We start from the raw sequence: 18738 nt of genomic DNA on the forward strand, positions 1-18738 counted from the left end.
TGGCAGGAGCAGGGACCGAGCAACAGGAGCTCACCCCGTCGCGGGGATTCAAACCACCGACCTTCTGATCGGCAAGCCCTAGGCTCAGTGGTTTAACCCACAGCACCACCCGCGTCCCGTAAAGTGGTATATAAATATAATAAAGAAGTAAAATAAGGCATTTAAGTCATATGCCAAAGTTAGATTGTTCCACGAATAGGGCAACCCATGAAATTAAAAAAAGAAACCGGCGCTTCTTTTGACATGCACTGGCCAAGGTCGGCTATACTACGAAGGGCTGCCTGAGGGCAAAGAATGAGGCAACCACAAAATCGGGGTCCCCAGAGTCATCTAGTCCACCCCCCCTGCTATGCAGGCCTCCAACCTAAAAAGGAGGCGCGTGGCTGAAGGAGCTCTGCTGCCCCCCAGCGCCAAAACCCGGAGTAGCATGCTTTCAGTAACGATACGCGCACACATCCCAGTGCACCTCCCAGGAAGGAGCAATCCGAAAGCAAAGCTCCACGGATCCAACCACTTCCGCTTTCCGCGCGGGGCGGGCGCAGAAAGCCGTGCGAATCCGCGGTGCCCCCCCCGCCCCCCCGCCTCGCTCCACGATTGGACGAGGGGGCTTCCTGGAACGTTCCTGAGCCGCGCCAGGTCCAATCAGAGGAGCCGCTCCGCGCCGCCACCCCCGGCGACTCGAGCCGCCTTTTGTTTTGGGCTCCGCTTTGCAGGCGCGGCTCCTCCTCGTTGCTTCTTCTCTGCAAGGTGTTTGGTGAAAAATCCGTCGGTGGTTTTTTTGGGGGGGCGGCGGGGGGGTGCAATAGTTTCCGCGTGGACTCCCACCTCGTAAGCTGTTGCTGCCAAGCGGGGAGGCAGGCGGCGGGTGCCCCCTCTGCGCTGAATCGGGTGGCATTTTAGGGTGGGGTGGGGCAGATGCAGGGCCGGATTGAGGTTTGATGAGGCCCTAAGCAGCCTTTCTCAACCTGTGGGTCTCCCCAGATGTTGTTGGACTACAACTCCCATCACCCCTAGCAAGCAAGGCCAGAGCTCAGGGATGATGGGAGTTGTAGTCCAACAACATCTGGGGACCCACAGGTTGAGAACCGCTGCAAGGTAATGGGGCCCTTTATATGTCCAGCTGTCCTTTGTCAGCAACAAATTGTCACTTTTTTGTGTTGAATATATGCTATATGGTAATTTATGGACGTAATAGGTATCTAAAGCTATTTGCACAAAACAAAATACAGTCATACCTGAGGTTAAATGTGCTTCAGGTTGAGTGTTAAATTGGAATTTCTAAAATAAAATGCTTTTGGAGGAAAAATCTTTATAAAGATAGTTTTCTATTTAAGTTACATTATAGTCCATCAGGAAATAAGGATTTGTTTTAAGTTTTTCATGTGTGCTAAAACTCAGGTTAAGGCTTAAAAAAAGAAAAAAAGAAAAATGTTTAACCGCATCAGTTAACAAACCTGGATACATATGCTATAATGTTATTGTTTTAGTTAAATAAATTGTTCAAATTGTTATTAAGGAAATGATTATTTTCCTCCTTCCAATAAAGTACAACAGAAAAGTTGTCCAAATATAAACAGTTAACTTATTAAACCTCATAAAATAATTTCATAATTATCGGTCTATGTATTTCTAATAGCATAACCGAATTAGTAACTGTAAAAACTACTCTGAAAATTTGTTATTCCAAAAACGAAGCCTTCATCTGGTTGTAAATATTGAGATTATACCAGCAAGAATGTCTTTCTGTAAAAAAATGATTTAAATCAAGTCTTACCACCCTGCCTGTGAGGTAGGTTGAGTCTGGGACTGACTCCCAGAGTTGCTTCATGACTGAGTGGAGGATTATGAACCCTGATCTCCCAGGTCTTAGTCCAACACTCTAACCCCTACACCACTCTGGCTTCCTAGAGTACTACTGCTAGGGCGGAACTCTAAAGATTAAGTAGGTAAAGAAATACGGGGAAAGCAAAGTGTCACTTACAGAAGGATCTGAACTATTTTCCTTGAAGCTTGAATTTGTTTTATCCTGGATGGTTTTATTTGATGTTTTTATATGTTGCAAACTGCTTGGAGGTTTTTTTTTCATCTTTAAAATATAAAGCGGCATAGGAACGAGGTGAATAATAAAAAATAAATTTCGTTTTTAAAAAGGTGCCTAGACATTAGGTTCTGGTGACTGCAACCTAGGCTTAATTTGGCAATTAGCTTAGAGGTCTGAATTTCTAACGCTGGTCCGGAGGGTTTCAGACAGGAGAACTCTCCCAGCTCTTCCAGGACATGCCAGAGACTGAACCTAGAACCTACCTGAGAGTAGGAGTAGTAGTAATAATAATAATAATAATAATATTACTAATACCCCGCCCATCTGGCTGGGCCTCCCATCACTCTGAGCAGCTCCCAACAGAATATAAAAAACACGATAAAATATCAAGCATTAAAAACTTCCCTAAGCAGGGCAGCCTTCAGGTGTCTTCTAAAAGTCAGATAGTTGTTTATTTCCTTGACATCTGATGTTACAGCCCTTTTCCATTCCCCTACATGACAGCGATACTGTAGTACAGTGGTACCTCGGGTTAAGTACTTAATTCGTTCTGGAGGTCCGTTCTTAACCTGAAATTGTCCTTAACCTGAAGCACCACTTTAGCTAATGGGGCCTCCTGCTGCTGCCGCGCCGCCGGAGCCCAATTTCTGTTCTTATCCTGAAGCAAAGTTCTTAACCTGAAGCACTATTTCTGGGTTAGCGGAGTCTGTAACCTGAAGCGTATGTAACCTGAAGCGTATGTAACCTGAGGTACCACTGTAGTGGTTTTCCTGTATTGATAGGTGATAGAGCTAGATTAGCTTTTTTGAGGTCTCTTTAGTTTGGTTAGCTTTTAAGGTTCTGTCGGTTGTAGCTTATGCATTCTCTGCGTGCGTTTCGAAACTCTCTTTGTTTTCCTCCCCGTCGTTTCGATAGATGACTGGCCACAGCAGCGCGGGAACCAGCAACGGCCGCAAGGGCCGTGGCGTTTCGTGGCGGCTCCAGGAAACCTTGAATCTCCTGGACATCTGGGGAGAGCAGAAAATCCAGGACCAGCTCCGCAACAGCCACCAGAACATAGACTTTTTCGAATACATCGCCCAGAAGATGGCCACGCGGGGCCATCGCCGGACCGCCCTGGAGTGCCGCTCAAAGACCAAAGTGATGAGGCTGGAATACAAGCGTGTGATCGATCACAACTCCAAGGCGGGGAGCAGCAAGGTGACTTGCCCTTTCTACGAACAGCTGCACCGCATCCTCCAAGGCAACGCGAGCATGAAACCCAGCCGGGTGGGGCGAACCCTGAGCTTCCACCTGGTGCCACAGCCGGAAGCGGCGCAGGAACAGCCGCAGCCGGCAGCGGAAGAAATCATCCCACCCGACGTCCATGTGGTTAATGTCGGAGAATACCTCAAGCAAGAGGACTCTGGTAGGTTTCCACAGCCACAGCTGCCCTGAGTCCTGCTTACGCTATTCGGTCATTTTAATACAGTGGTACCTCGGGTTACGTATGCTTCAGGTTACATACGCTTCAGGTTGCAGACTCTGCTAACCCAGAAATAGCGCTTCAGGTTTAGAACTTTGCTTCAGGATAAGAACAGAAATCGTGCTCCGGTGGCGCAGCGGCAGCAGGAGGCCCCATTAGCTAAAGTGGTGCTTCAGGTTAAGAACAGTTTCAGGTTAAGAACAGACCTCTGGAACGAATTAAGTACTTAACCCGAGGTACCACTGTATTTCTCCACACCGATATTTAGCGATGCCTGCTCAACAGGATCATTTCTAGGGAGGGAGTTAGATTGGCAGTATGTGTTGCGGCCTCCTCTTTTCTTTCTCAACAGAAAATTGCCGCAGTTATAGTTTTGCTCTGTAGCGTACAGTGGTACCTTGGTTCTCAGACTTAATCCGTTCTGGAAGTCTGTTCCAAAACCAAAGCGTTCCAAAACCAAGGTGTGCTTTCCCATAGAAAGTCATGCAAAATAATAATAATAATAATAATAATAATAATAATAATAATGGATTAATCCGTTCCAGACTTTTAAAAACAACCCCTAAAACAGCAAATTAACATGAATTTTACTATCTAACGAGACAACTGGTCCATAAAATGAAAGCAATAAACAATGTACTGCAGCCACACAATCAATCAGTAAGTAGCAGAACTGGGTTCCACACAGTCACAGAAACGAAACAAAAAGAGCTGCAAAAAACGCAAAATTAGCAAAGACAGACAGACCTCAGCGTGGCACTCAAAACGGAAGTAACACTCAAAATGGAGCACATTCAGCTTCTGAAAAAAGTCCGCAAACAAACACTTACTTCCGGGTTTGCAGTGTTTGGGTTCCAAGTTGTTTGAGTACCAAGGTACCACTGTACATGAATAAACGCTATTCTCTATGTTATCTTTTTCAGTCCTTGGTGGAACTGAAATGAAATTTGGGGGGGTCAAAGTTTTTTTACCCGTTTCACTAGGCCAGCCTTCCCCAATCTAGTTTCCCCCAGATGTTTGGGGCTACAGCCAGTAGTCTAAACATCGGGGGGGGGCACCAGTTTGGGGAAGGCTGACCTGGGCTATTGGTCATTTTTACCTGGTGATATCCTATTATTTTAGCACCTGCCATGAATTGTTGAGGGTCAAGCATCAGGGGTTGGCATGAAAGAGAAAAAATTAAGCCACAATTTTAAAAAAAAAAAAAGCATTTCTTTATTATTTTCTTAAGTTGCGTTACAATCCGAACCAGTTGTCTGAAATATTTGTATAAGAAGTAAAGCACCGCCTGTGTCTTGGGAACATGTCTCTGTGTCTATTTCCTTTAGCTGTTTTAACTTTGACTATTGGTGGGTATTTTTTCCCTGCTTGCTTTGTTCTCCAGATGACACAGGAATGGTGACTGGGAATGGCACTGAGGAAGACACGGCAGAGGCTGGGGAGAACGACATGGCAGCGATGAAGGAGGAAGACAGCAATGAAGGCAGTGGTAAGAGTTGGCCCCTTGAACTGTGCGTTTGGTGGGTGTGTTGCTTTGCCCTGTGGGTGCTGGAGAAATTGCGGTGAAAATGTTCTGCAGGGTGACTCTGCTATGAATCTTTTTGCTGTTTCATTTGCAACACCCTTAATCTTTTTGTGCAACAATTTTTTAAATAAAAAAACCTGTGCATTTCTGTTGTGCAAACCCAGCTATGCTAACCTCCATTGGTCTCAGATGTTTCTGTTTTGTTTTTCTCCCTGCGTTTTGCCACAGGAAGAGACCTGGATAATCAGAGACCCCAAGTTAACCAAATAAGCCCCTCGCATCAGGATGCCCACGTCAACACAGGTACGCGTCGTCTAAATGCAACTCTTGGTTTGGTTTTGTGTGCAACATAAATTTACATTCAAGGATAGTCACGGCTGATGTTTTTACTGTTCCTGCAATTGGTGTACAGTCGTACCTTGGTTTTCGAACAGCTTAGTTCTCAAACGCCGCAAACCTGGAAGTGACTGTTCCGGTTTGTGAACTACTTTTGAAAGCCAAATGTCCGACGGGGCTTCCGTGGCTTCTGATTGGCTGTAGGAGCTTCCTGCAGCCAATCAGAAGCCACGCTTTGGTTTCCGAACATTTTGGAAGTCAAACGGACTTCCGGAACGGATTCTGTTTGACTTCCAAGGTATGACTGTAGCTGTTGCTTTCTTTTGTTACCATAGTAACGATTACTAAGTTTTTTTGAACTCTGTATAGTCTGTTAGTCGCCTGGAGACTATTTTCATATTAGATGACTAATAAATAGATGATAATAATATCGGTTCAGCCATTTGAGATAGATGGAAGAATTCATTGTGATCTGTGCTCAGTTACTCAGTTGAAGAAGTTCCAGCAGATCTGATTCTTGAGTACAGTGGTACCTCAGGTTACATACGCTTCAGGTTACAGACTCTGCTAACCCAGAAATAGTACCTTGGGTTAAGAACTTTGCTTCAGGATGAGAACAGAAATCGCGCGGTAGCAGCTGGAGGCCCCATTAGCTAAAGTGGTACCTCAGGTTAAGAACAGTTTCAGGTTAAGTACAGACCTCCAGAACAAATTAAGTTCTTAACCCGAGGTACCACTGTAATGTGGAAAGAGCTTTGGCTCGGTTGCATCAGGTTTTCTGGGAGTGGTGAGATTGAGCCCAAAGTGTCCGCAGCCTCTTCTTCTGCTTTCCATCAAGTCTTTTTCACACACACACACACACACACACACACACACACACTCACGGTTGCCAGGACATGGCTATAAGGGACGAGGCCTTTTCCTTGACCTCATGCTACCTCTTAAAAATGTAGTGCAATGGAAGCGCCTCTGCAATCCACCTCTGGCTCAGAGCCAAGAGGGGCATTCTGGCTTTCTCTGCGGGTGGCTGGTACAAACTGTTCCAATGGCGGGAAGGGGTGGGGTTCTCCGTTGCTGATGGGTTTCTGAGCAGAGGCTGGACCTCTCCTGCAGTACTGTCATGGTTCATGTTTATTAAAGTCAGGAAACCTCTCGTAGACCTTTTGCACTAAAAAGAAATAATGACATTTGGATTTGAGAATAGAAGATAATGGTTTGTAGAAAGTGGCTTTATTAGTGGCTTTATACTGGAGTGGATGAAGTGAATAATGTCTATATATAGTGGACAGAGGAAAAAGCAGAAGTTATTTAGCTTTTTAACTTTTTTCTTTTTCTTCCTTTTTTTCTATTTCACTTTCACTCTTTCAATTCCTTTTTCTTTATATCTCCTTCCTTCCTTCCTTCCTTTCTCTCTCTCTCTCTCTCTCTCTCTCTTTCGCTTGCTTTTTCCTCTTCTTTACTTTGGACAAAAAAAAAGATATTTGACAATAATCTTTCTATTTTTCTTTATAAATTATTATTATTATTATTATTATTATTATTATTATTAAGGAATGCTGTAGTCCTTGATTTCCTGCTTTGGTAGGGGGTTGGGCTAGATCATCTGACTCCAAATAATACTACAGTGGCACCTCAGGTTAAGAACTTAATTTGTTCTGGAGGTCTGTTCTTAACCTTAATCTGTTCTTAACCTGAGGTACCACTTTAGCTAATGGGGCCTTCTGATGCCGGTGCACCCCTGCTGCACGATTTCTGTTCTCATCCTGAAGCAAAGTTCTTAACCCGAGGTACTATTTCTGGGTCAGCGGAGTCTGTAACCTGAAGCGTCTGTAACCCGAGGTACCACTGTACATTGTTTATTGCTTTCATTTTATGGATCAGTAGTCTTGTTAGATAGTAAAATTCATGTTAACTTGCTGTTTTAAGGGTTGTTTTTAAAAGCCTGGAACCCGAGATACCACTGTACAGTGGTACCTCGGGCTAAGTACTTAATTTGTTCCGGAGGTCCGTACTTAACCGGAAACTGTTCTTAACCTGAAGCACCACTTTAGCTAATGGGCCCTCCTGCTGCCGCTGCGCCGGAGGAGCACGATTTCTGTTCTCATCCTGAAGCAAAGTTCTTAACCTGAAGCACTATTTCTGGGTTAGCGGAGTCTGTAACCTGAAGTATATGTAACCTGAAGCGTATGTAACCCGAGGTACCACTGTACCTGTGTGGGAGAGCATCTTTTGACAAACCATTGTTTCATTTCTTCTTCTTCTTCTTCTTCTTCTTCTTATTATTAAAAAGTTAAATAAAAGTAAATCAGTAAATAAATTTATCATTTGTATTTCCTCCTGCCCTCAGAACCCCCCGTGGCCCACCCGCCCCCAGCCCCATCTCCCCTGGCTGACTTTGCCATACTGCGGCCCAAGAAGAGGAAAGGGGCCGAGACCCTGTTCCAAGAGTTGCTGCAGCAGTCGAGAGAAGAGCAGGAGGAGCTTCTCCTCGAGATGGGCCGCGACAGAGAGGTGGCGCTCAGTCTCCTGAAGACCCTGAGGCAGGACGCGGCCGGGTGCCGGGAGGAGCGGAGGCAGATTATGGAGACGATGCGCGCCCACAACGAGATTCTGAAGGGACTCGCCGCCAACCTCAGCAGCCTCACCGACGCCTTTGCCAGCCACCCACAGGCCAGGACACCTCGCCCCGGCGTGCCAAACAGCGCTGCGGCCCCGAGGGGCCACGCCAGGCCCAATGACGAGAACTGCAGCCCGCGCAGCCCTCTCCGTCGGTTGCACTCCAACAACCTGTCCTCATCGCTGTTCCCTGCCAACAACACGCACCACGTAGCCTAGCCTGGGAGAGACCAAAGAAATGGCCGCCGCGAATGGCAGCCACGGAACTTGTGGGTTTTTTTTACCAAGAGACATTTTCCAGTAAGTTTTTGAAAACAGCTTGTTGTGAAAGAACAGGTAGCTTGAAATAAACTTGTTGCTGAAAAAGGAACTCCGGATCACCTGTTTCTCTGCGGGGCCATTCATCCAACTGCTTACAGCACAAAGGTATCTTTCAAAGGGTGTCAAACCGCCCTGGTCCATTGGGAAAGGCAGGAGGAAATCATCCTTTAGTTGGGAGCCCTTAGTTGTCTAGCTAGTGCTTCCCGTGCATGCTGAAATAACAACAACAACAATAATAATAATAATAATTTATACCCCACCCATCTGCCTGGGCTGCCAACAAAATATTAAAATACAGTGGTACCTCAGGTTAAGTACTTAATTCGTTCTGGGGGTCCGTTCTTAACCTGAAACTGTTCTTAACCTGAAGCACCACTTTAGCTAATGGGGCCTCCTGCTGCCACTGCGCCGCCAGAGCACAATTTCTGTTCTAATCCTGAAGCAAAGTTCTTAACCTGAAGCACTATTTCTGGGTTAGTGGAGTTTGTAACCTGAAGCGTATGTAACCCGAGGTACCACTGTACCGCAATGCATCAAACATTAAAAGCTTCCCTAAACAGGGCAGCCTTCGGATGTCTTCTAAAAGTCTGGTAGGTTTTCTCTTTGAGGGCGTTCCACAGGGCGGGCGCCACTACCGAGAAGGCCCTCTGCCTGGTTCCCTGTAACTTGGCTTCTGGCAGTGAGGGAACCGCCAGAAGGCCCTCAGTTTTGGACCTCTGTGTCCGGGCTCAATGATGGGGGTGGAGGCACTCCTTCAGGTGTACTGGACTGAGGCTGTTTAGGGTTTTAAAGGTCAGCACCAACACTTTGAACTGTGCTCGGAAACATACTGGGAGCCAATGTAGGTCTTTCAAGACCGGTGTTATGTGGTCTCGGCGGCTGCTCCCAGTCACCAGTCTAGCTGCCGCATTCGTCCAGTCCCTGGCTTAATTATTATTTATTGAATTTATATACCAAGGAATTCAAGGTGCTATACAGGGTTTTCCTCCTCTCTGTTTCCTCTTTGCAACAATCCTGTGAGGTAGGTTAAGGTAAGAGATGGTGGCAGCTTCAAACACATGTGAAAACATAATAGAACATCAAACATTAAAATCTTACTGATACAGGGCTGCCTTCAGATGTCTTCTAAAGGTTGTGTATATCTTTATCTAAAGGGAGGGCTTTCCACAGGGAGGGTACCACTATTATTACCTTATTATTATTGATGGAATTTATACACCGCCCTATACCCGGAGGTCTCAGGGCGGTTCACAAAACAAAATCAAAATATAAAACCATCAAATACCTAATCAAAATAAAAACAACAACCCAATAACCTCACCCCACCCCCATTTTAAAAGGTCAACCAACTGAACCAAAGGCCTGGTTAAAAAGGAGCGTTTTTGCCTAGCGCCTATTGGTGTATAGTGAAGGCACCAGGCTAACTTCCCTGCGGAGAGCATTCCGCAGACAGGGAACCACCGCAGAGAAGGCTCTGTTCTCGTGTTGCCACCCTCCGAACCTCTTGAGGAAGAGGCACACGAAGGAGGGCTTCAGAAGATGATCTCAGGGTCCGGGTAGGTTCATATGAGAAGAGGAAGTCCCTCAGGTATTGTGGTCCTTAACTAGAGTGTTACATCTTCCCTCTTGTTTTCTCAAACAGTTTCTGGGGTGGTTTAACAATCCCTCTCTCCAGGGAACTGGGAATGGTCGTTCATGGAATAGGGATCTCCTGGTGTTAGGTGGTGGGTTGACATAGTAGCCGGCACAGCGATTTCTTCAAGTAGCTCTTTATTATGGTAAGCTGGAATAGAACTAACTGCGAACAGCTCAGCCGGCCTGTATTTATAGGCAGCCGGCTGTCAACATTGTAACCACAACAGCCCAGAGTTCCCGCCTAAAATAACTGCCGCGGACCTGAGTGAAAACTATCTACAGACCTGAGTGAAAACTATATACAGTATCCCCCTGTTGGCCCAGGGTGAAACTACATTACATAACACCCCTCCCCACCGAGATAAGGCGTTAGTTACAATCGTAATGGTTTCCTTATATACAGCACTACGCGTAATGGTTCAATTAAGCACAAAAGCATATCGGTTACATTTCCCATACTTAGACCAACAGTGATACCTGTCCAACAACATAGTCCTTTAAATAAGTTGGGCGCTTGGAAACTCTGCCAGACCGCCGGGGACTGGTAGCCAAGTCCGGAGGGCCACACAGTTCTCGCTGAGGCTGTGGTGCGACCCTAGGTGGCGTTGGAACCAACTCCCCTGGATCCGCTGCTGTGGGTGGAGCCTCCGCAAGTGGAGTGGTCTGAGTCTGTTCTGAAACGGCTTGGTTCGGCTCCACGCTGGCAGTTTGCGAGGGAGGTGTAGGTGGGGCCTCGCCATCTGTACGTGTCTCTTCTGGAGCCGCAAGCGCAGTTGGGGGCACCTCGGTAGTGTCCAAGTCCCCAACCCTGCACCTAAGCTGGTCTATGTGCCGTCGCCACAAACGTCCGTCTTCGAGTGCCACCTGGTACGAGCGAGGTCCAGTGACTCCCACTACTGTGGCTGGCACCCAAGGGATGTCCCCCACATAGTTCCGGGCAAAGACCTGGTTTCCTGGGACAAATGACCGTGGTGCGTTGGCACAGCCTGGGGGTTCAGCCACGGCAAAGTCTGGGTGTAGCCGGTCGAGCGGTGACCTGAGGCGGCGGCCCATAAGCAGTTCAGCAGGACTCCTCCCTGTGGCCGCATGAGGGGTGATGTGTTGCACGAACAAGTATTCGGCGACCCGCTCATGCCAGTCTCCCCGGTCCAGGCGCGCCAGTGCCTCTTTTGTCGAGCGCACCATTCTTTCCGCTTGCCCGTTGCTGGATGGATGAAAAGGTGCCGTTAGGGCATGGCGGATGCCCAGTCCCAAAAGATACCGCTCAAACGTGCCTGACGTGAACTGCGGTCCGTTGTCAGAGACAAGGACATCAGGACACCCATGCGTTGCAAACAGGCCTCGCAGCACCCGGATGACAGCTTCGGTAGTGGTGGAGGGCATCAGGGCGACCTCCAGCCATTTGGAATAGGCGTCCACCACTACCATAAAGGTCCGGCCGTGAAAGGGGCCAGCCAGATCGATGTGCACCCTCGACCAGGGTGTCTTTGGCGTCTCCCAGGTGTGTCCCTTAGCTGCCGGTGGTGCAGGCCTCGACTCCTGGCACGCTTGACAGGCGGACACCCAGGCAGTGATGGCATCGTCCATATTAGGCCACCAGACGTAACACCGAGCCAACGCCTTCATTTTGACAATTCCCGGGTGGCCAACGTGCAGAGCCTCCAGGACGCGCTGACGGAGTCCCTGGGGAATCACGACGCGGTCTCCCCACAGCAGGCAGCCACGATGAGCTGAGAGTTCATGTTGTCTGGTTGCGAAGGGCTGGAACTCCGATGCAAAAGGCCCTTGTGGCCACCCCCTCCACACCCAGTTGAGCACCCGGCTGATGGTGCGATCCTGGGCAGATGCGGAGGCCACAGTGGCAGCCGATACAGGCGCTGCCGGAAGATCCTCAATCAGAAGGAGCGATGAAGCTGGAGCCGGGTCTTCCACAAATGCTGGAAGAGGGCAACGGCTGAGGGCGTCGGCATGGCCCATCGATTTCCCCGGGCGATGGATGAGCCGGTAGTGGTAGGCAGCCAGGAAAACAGTCCATCGCAGCATGCGTGGTGAGAGGACCGGTGGAGTTGGACGATCACCGGCGAGGAGGCCCAGGAGTGGCTTGTGGTCAGTGATGAGGTCAAAAGTCCTGCCATAGAGGTATTCATGGAACCTCTTCACTCCAGCCACAAGTGCCAATGCCTCCTTGTCGAGCTGGCTGTAATTCCGTTCCGTCGGAGATAGTGTCCTGGAAAAGTAGGCGAGCGGTGCTTCTCTTCCATCTGGAAAACGGTGACTAAGGACAGCACCGATGCCAAAAGGTGAGGCGTCGCAGGCAAGGACCAGCGGCCTGGATTCACTGTACTGTACCAGCACACTGTCTGAAGAAAGGAGAGCCTTGACCGCGTTGAAGGCCGCCGTCTCCCGATGACCCCAGGCCCAAGGCGTCTTAGTGCTAAGGAGTCGGTGAAGAGGCTCAGCCACTGTGGCTTTGTGGGGCAGGAACATGTTATAAAAGTTCAGCAGCCCCAGGAATGCCTGCAACTCCGTTTTGTTCTTTGGGGTGGGGGCCTGCTGGATAGCGCGGATCTTGGATGTGGTTAGATGAAGACCGGAGGCATCGATAAGATAGCCCAGGAACTCTACCTGTGGAACGGCGATCTGGCACTTCTCCCTCTTTACCTTGAGCCCGGCCTCCTGGAACCTGGTCAGCACGGCACGGAGGCGCTCGAACAGCTGCTGGTGTGAGTCTGCAGACACCAAGACGTCATCAAAATATGGTACCACGCCCGGAAGCCCTTGCAGGAGACGCTCCATAAGGCTTTGGAAGATGCCAGGAGCCACACTCACCCCGAACTGCAACCGGCGGCAACGGAAAGCCCCCGGTGGGTGACGATCGTCTGGGCTTCAGCAGTGGCATCATCGACTGGCAGTTGTTGATAGGCTTGGGCAAGGTCCAGCTTGGCGAAGACCTTACCCTCACCCAGGGAATGCAGCAGGTGTTGGACAACAGGAACCGGATAAGCGTGCTGCTGAAGTGCCTTGTTGATCGTGCACTTGTAGTCAGCGCAGATTCTCACCGACCCATCTGGCTTGACAGGCGTGACGATGGGGGTTTCCCACTTTGCGTGGTCAACCGGCTCCAAAACTCCTTGGGCGATCAGTTTGTCCAGTTGTTCATCCACCTTAGCCTTGAGAGCAAAGGGAACCCGGCGTGGCTTTAGCTTGATGGGGGCGACTTGTGGATCAAGGCTAAAGGAGATGGGCGTACCTGTATATTGGCCCAAGGTGCCGTCAAAAACCTCGGCAAAGTCTTTGACCAGACCCTCAGTCTCTGCGTTAGAGATGCAGTTGATGCCGGTGACTTCCAGGCCGAGGGCATCAAACCAGTCTAGCCCTAGGAGGCTTGGCCGCTGACCTTCGACCACCACCAACCGGAGCAGGCCCGAAAAATCCTTGAAGGCGATCCGGAACCGGCCAACGCCTACCACGGGAATGTCGTTTCCCTGGTAGTCTCTCAGGTGTACGCGGTGAGAGTCGAGTTGCCTTTTGGACACTCTGGGTACCAGTCTTTTGATGGTGCTCCATGACACGATGGACAGGGCAGACCCGGTGTCGATCTCCATGTCACATGGAGCTCCTTCAATGAGCACCGTGACGTTCAGCTTGCGTCGCGTAGGCGAGTCGGTTTGGCCAATCGTGGTTCCAGACGGGCAGCGGCAGTTGGTGAGAGCGAAACAACTTTTCTTGGCAGACTGGAGTGAAGACTTGGACTTGCGAATCGATGAAGGGGGGGTGTCAGACGGAGCCGATCGGCAGACCTTAGCGATGTGGCCCCTTCTGGAACACTTCCTACAGATGGCGTCTCTGAATCGACACTTGGCACGGGAATGGTTGCCTCCGCAGCCAGCACATTCCGGTTGGCCCTTGGACTTCTGTTGGAACTTCCTGCGCTCCCGCTTTGTCTGGTGCACGTCATCGTCTTCACTGGAGGATGCCTCCTCACTGCTGGCCTTTTCATGATGCACCGGAACTGGCTCCCTAGCAAGACGCGGGCTGCTGGACTTGCGGATCTCCTGGGCGGAGCGTTCAGCAGCTTCTGAGGCCACAGCCTCCTCAATGGCTTTCTGTAGCGTGAGGTCTGGCTTGGCTAGGAGGCGCCGTTGCAGATGGATGTCCCGGACCCCGCAGACGATTCGATCCATCAGGGCATCGTCTAAGTCTCGGAACTCACAGTGCATTGCAGCCTGTCGCAGGGCGGTGGTGTAGTTGTTGATTGACTCCCCCTCTGCCTGGTTCCGGTGGTAGAACGCATGGCGGGCAGCAATCTTGGACGGCTTTGGTGCGTAGTGGTTGCGGAGCTTCTCTTGGATTGTGTCCCATGGTGTTGCCTGGACTGCTTCAGGCGCAACCAACGCTCAGGCCGTCTCAAACACCTCAGGCCCACAGAGGCTGAGGAATAGGCCCCGCTTCCGCTCCTGTGATACTTCTGTCAGCTCGTTGGCTTGGAGGTAGCAGTCGAACCGAGCGAGGTAGGAGTCCCATGATTCAGAGGCTGGCACAAACGGCGGTAGAGGCACAAGTGAAGCCATGATTCCGATGCCGGCGTGAAGGGCGATGGATGGAACACAGTGCTCTAGCCAGAACAGTCAGCTCTGAATTGGTTCTGCCCAGTGATTTCGCTCAGTGATTTCGCTCTGTGATTCAGCTCAGTGATTCAGCTCAGTTCAGAGGCTGGCCGCATCTGGCTGTGCTCTGATGTCCATCAATCCCATCCTCGTCGCCAGTGTTAGGTGGTGGGTTGACATAGTAGCCGGCACAGCGATTTCTTCAAGTAGCTCTTTATTATGGTAAGCTGGAATAGAACTAACTGCGAACAGCTCAGCCGGCCTGTATTTATAGGCAGCCGGCTGTCAACATTGTAACCACAACAGCCCAGAGTTCCCGCCTAAAATAACTGCCGCGGACCTGAGTGAAAACTATCTACAGACCTGAGTGAAAACTATATACAGTATCCCCCTGTTGGCCCAGGGTGAAACTACACTACATAACACCTGGCAACACTTTTTAACAGATTACATTTCCCAGGATTCTTGGGGGAAGCCATGCCTGTTTTAAAATGGCGGGACACTTCTCTAAATGTAGAGAGTCTTGTGCATCTGTGGTTGCTGTTTTGTATAATTTGTTCCTTTGGAAATAAACAGTTAAAGAGCAACTGCCGCAGAAGAGCTATGGAGTTTCCACCCTGCGGTTTCTGTTTTTCGTAATCACCAGCTTTCTTTTTCTCCTAAGTTTCAGTTTCCTGGGCTGACCCTTTGAACCACTTGGTAAAAACAGTTGCGGGGGTTAATGATGATAATTATATTATTTGTGCTCTGGGTTACCCCAGCCAAACTCTGTGGCTTCCCGCATATAAACAAACATAATTAAGCATTAAAAACCTCCCTATACAGGGCTGCCTTCAGAAAACAACCATCGTGTTATCATGGAAACCAAATAGAGTTGGTGAGACCATTTCACTCCTGCACAAAAACATATACAGTGGTACCTCGGGTTACATACGCTTCAGGTTACATACGCTTCAGGTTACAGACTCCACTAACCCAGAAATATTACCTCAGGTTAAGAACTTTGCTTCAGGATGAGAACAGAAATTGTGCTCCGGCGGCGCAGCAGCAGCAGGAGGCACCATTAGCTAAAGTGGTGCTTCAGGTTAAGAACAGTTTCAGGTTAAGTACGGACCTCTGGAACGAATTAAGTACTTAACCTGAGGTACTTCTGTACTCCCAATTTTCCAGGTGTCTGCTGTGAGCTCTAGCTGGCTAATCCACCGACACAGCTTTTTCCACCCTCAACTTTTATACTTGCAAGCCGCCTGGAAGCTTCAGAGATCTTTGACAGACCACTTCATAAAAAATATATTTATTTACAAAATTTCTACGTCACCTTTCTGTGATTCTATGAGAGTGGATAGGGAAGGGGTTGTACCATTGCAGTGTGGCCTGGGGCTGGTCCTGGGATCACTAAGGTGATTTGAGGGTATTGATGAGGAGCAAGAAAGGTTTGGTTCATTTGGCATCTCAGGCTGAGCCTACCCCATTCACACTTTCTGAAACAGCACAAGAACTGAAAGGCAGCCATCCTTTGAAACCCGTGCTTCTCCAGATTTTGCAATGCAGCTGTCCATTTGTGCGTGCAAAAGTGCATGCAGTGATGTAAAGTGTGCATACAAATGCGTATAATGGGTGGGAAAAACATACACATAATGCGTTACATTAGGCAAAGTTGCTTTGCAAAAATGTATCAATTTGGAGAAAGGGGCATTAAAATGCTAATTAACTTTCACGAGTCCTTTAACAATAAAAACACCAGAAACGAATGTGGAGAACGGAGCTTGAGATTGGAAAAATGAGAAACTGAAAAAGAAATTGAGACATTTGCCCGTCTGTACTTGATAGACCTTTGTACCCGGGTTTTAAACATGCAGCTGGAAAGTCCCAAGTTTACAACTGAGATTGGAAATGCCAGGCTGAAGGCCATAAAACCTTTAGTTGGCCTTACGATAAATCATATGAACCTGAAAGTGGCAATAAGAGAAGTGCCCTTGAAAAATGGGCTGTATCCCTCTAGATTGGAGCCCAATCCATATTATACATTTAAAATAGCACCATACCCCTCTAAACACCCTCTAGAATAGCACCATTTCCCCTCATAAAATCCTGGGAACCAGAGTTCGTTTAGGTTTCTGAGAATTGTTAGATGAAACAAACCCTGTTCCCCTCACAGAGCTTCACACAGCTTCCTGTGGGAATGAGAGCTCTGTGTGGAGACCTAGAGAGGTCCTAGCAATTCTCAGCCACCTTTATCATAAACGACAGATCTTTTACGGGGTTCTTTCGAGGGGCTAGCCATGACTGTTCTAAAGTCTAGACTGCTTTGAGTCTATTGTGCAGATGTGGCCTTCGTTCCCGTGCAAACCAATGGGCCTGAAGTCATGGCACGTGGTGTCCCATTGATTTCAGTGGGAATAGACTACAACTGGGCAGACTGGGGGATTTTTTCTGCCTCCAAGCCCCTCTGGAAAAGGGTGCCTCGCTGGCTGGCTGCAGAGAGCACAGCTGAACTGCTTTTTGGAGGAAGTGTCGATGTCACCTGTCGGCTTTCCTCATTGACTTTGTGGGCTCCTGTGGTTGAGCTAGAGGACCCGCACAGCCCCTTCCAATGCTACAGTTCCTTTTTTAAAAAGATTCTTTATTACAAAACAATTTACATAGAATGTAAACAAAATGGAAAACAACATAAACAGACCATAAAAGGTAAAGGGACCCCTGACCATTGGGTCCAGTCGTGACTGACTCTGGGGTTGCAGCGCTCATCTCGCTTTATTGGCCGAGGGAGCCGACGTACAGCTTCCAGGTCATGTGGCCAGCATGACTAAGCCGCTTCTGGCGAACCAGAGCAGCGCACGGAAACGCCGTTTACCTTCCCGCCGGAATGGTACCTATTTATCTACTTGAACTTTGACGTGCTTTCGAACTGGTGTGTTGGCAGAAGCAGGAACTGAGCAACAGGAGCTCACCCCGTCGCGGGGATTCGAACCGCCGACCTTCTGATCGGCAAGCCCTAGGCTCTGTGGTTTAACCCACAGCACCACCTGTGTCCCTCCTGTGCATAAAGGTACCAACCCCTTTTTTGCATCTCCAGCAATGTCAGAGCTTTTCTTGGGCATCTTGGCCAGTTTGGCCGGGGTCAGATACTATTGGTACAGCGTTTTCATTAGGTTTTCTCTCAAATTATAACATGCGGTGAACCTTATGTCTTCTCTCCACGCTGCGTACAGTTCCATGAGGAGGGTTCTCTGCCCCCCAGGCAGCCGCCCCTCTCACATCTTTCCAGGGTGCCCCCTGAGGCAACCACCTCGCCTCTCTTTCCCCCAATAACTTAGCTCATAAATATAGGCTTGTTTGAGCACTTACGTCCGCTTACGTAAAATACGACCATTTATGAGAAATGCAAAACCGATAAGCAAAGGTTTCGTTTTGCAGAGCTTGGCCTTGCCAAAAAGTCCGCTGAGCAAACAGTTAGGATTGCATCGGATGGAGTAGTATCAAGGGCAGGCTATAAAACCACCTGAGGAGAGAGGCGGTGAGAAACATTGATGTGGAGTCTCTGCCTGGAGGCTGCTGTCAACTTCAGAGACACGGAAACTTGAAGACTGGAGAGGTCCGATTAGCCAGCAGGTCTGTTTATTCCGCTGTTTCGTGTCCTATTGTGGATGGAAGTGTGGTCTGAGTTTCCCCCGGCAGCCTCATCTTGTGGCTTTGCTTGATATCCCGAGTCTGCCTTGGCCTTTGTAAGTTCCCTTGTATGTGTGCGCGATAACTGCAAATGTGCATTTTGCGGCGATGCCTCCGGTTGTCTTGAGTTATCCTCTGCCTCAAAGCAAAAAGGTTTCACAGACAGAGGAGTTCTGGGTCTGGGATCAAGGTAAGGAGGAAGGAGCAAGATGCAAATATATTTATTTGTTTGTTTGTTTGTTTGTTCGTTCGTTCGTTTATTGTGTGCTTACTTGCTTACACTCTGCACCTTCAAAAAGTTCCTATTTTGTTTTTTTAGCCCCCCCAATCATTTAATTTTAAAAATAATTTATATACCTCCTTAAGTACCACAGTTTCTAAGCAACATACAAAACACAGATACAGCAATAAGAAATAGCACCTTATAAACGGAAAACCTCAAGAATATTAAAACTTTGCAGAATAGAAAAGCAGGATAAAAGCACAGTGGAATTTAGAACATTTATAAATTCCCATTAATGGG

General features: G+C 48.6%; 2 protein-coding genes and 1 long non-coding RNA gene across 5 annotated transcripts in view; 2 read left to right on the plus strand and 1 right to left on the minus strand.

The window, feature by feature from the left end:
• LOC308470060 (E3 ubiquitin-protein ligase TRIM11-like) overlaps positions 1-18738 on the plus strand; it is a 70901-nt gene that overhangs the window by 43995 nt on the left and 8168 nt on the right. Inside the window, exon 1 of one of the 2 annotated variants that reach the window (XM_080993308.1) lies at positions 18020-18158. The exons of the other annotated variant lie outside the window; for it this stretch is intronic. The gene's annotated coding sequence lies outside the window, so the exon portion shown is untranslated. Of the gene's footprint in view, positions 1-18019; positions 18159-18738 lie in introns of those variants that run through there. 2 annotated transcript variants of the gene reach the window in all.
• Positions 544-8353, plus strand: LOC308469924 (uncharacterized protein). 2 transcript variants are annotated; one of them, XM_080993038.1, is made up of 5 exons: positions 544-747; positions 2957-3449; positions 4891-4995; positions 5260-5334; positions 7715-8353. In XM_080993038.1, exons 2-5 carry the CDS (start codon positions 2957-2959, stop codon positions 8200-8202), a joined length of 1161 nt encoding a protein of 386 aa, XP_080849164.1. In that variant the 5' UTR covers positions 544-747; the 3' UTR covers positions 8203-8353. The 2 variants fall into 2 exon arrangements, with proteins under 2 accessions (XP_080849164.1, XP_080849165.1); XM_080993039.1 differs by having other exon boundaries at positions 739-828.
• LOC308470202 lies at positions 8510-15943 on the minus strand. The gene is made up of 3 exons (XR_013982253.1): positions 14973-15943; positions 8725-10015; positions 8510-8657 (listed from the first exon to the last, which is right to left on the minus strand). It is a non-coding gene; the product is annotated as an uncharacterized lncRNA (long non-coding RNA).

Source organism: Podarcis pityusensis (assembly GCF_964106645.2).
Source record: "Podarcis pityusensis genome assembly, chromosome: 2".
Lineage (NCBI taxonomy): Eukaryota > Metazoa > Chordata > Lepidosauria > Squamata > Lacertidae > Podarcis > Podarcis pityusensis.

Bases quoted from the DNA above. Each gene is read 5' to 3' on its own strand.
- LOC308469924 (XM_080993038.1), top strand. From the start codon at position 2,957: ATGACTGGCCACAGCAGCGCGGGAACCAGCAACGGCCGCAAGGGCCGT. The intron at 3,450-4,890 runs GTAGGTTTCCAC...TTTGTTCTCCAG, and splicing joins CCTCAAGCAAGAGGACTCTG to ATGACACAGGAATGGTGACT. The intron at 4,996-5,259 runs GTAAGAGTTGGC...GTTTTGCCACAG, and splicing joins AGACAGCAATGAAGGCAGTG to GAAGAGACCTGGATAATCAG.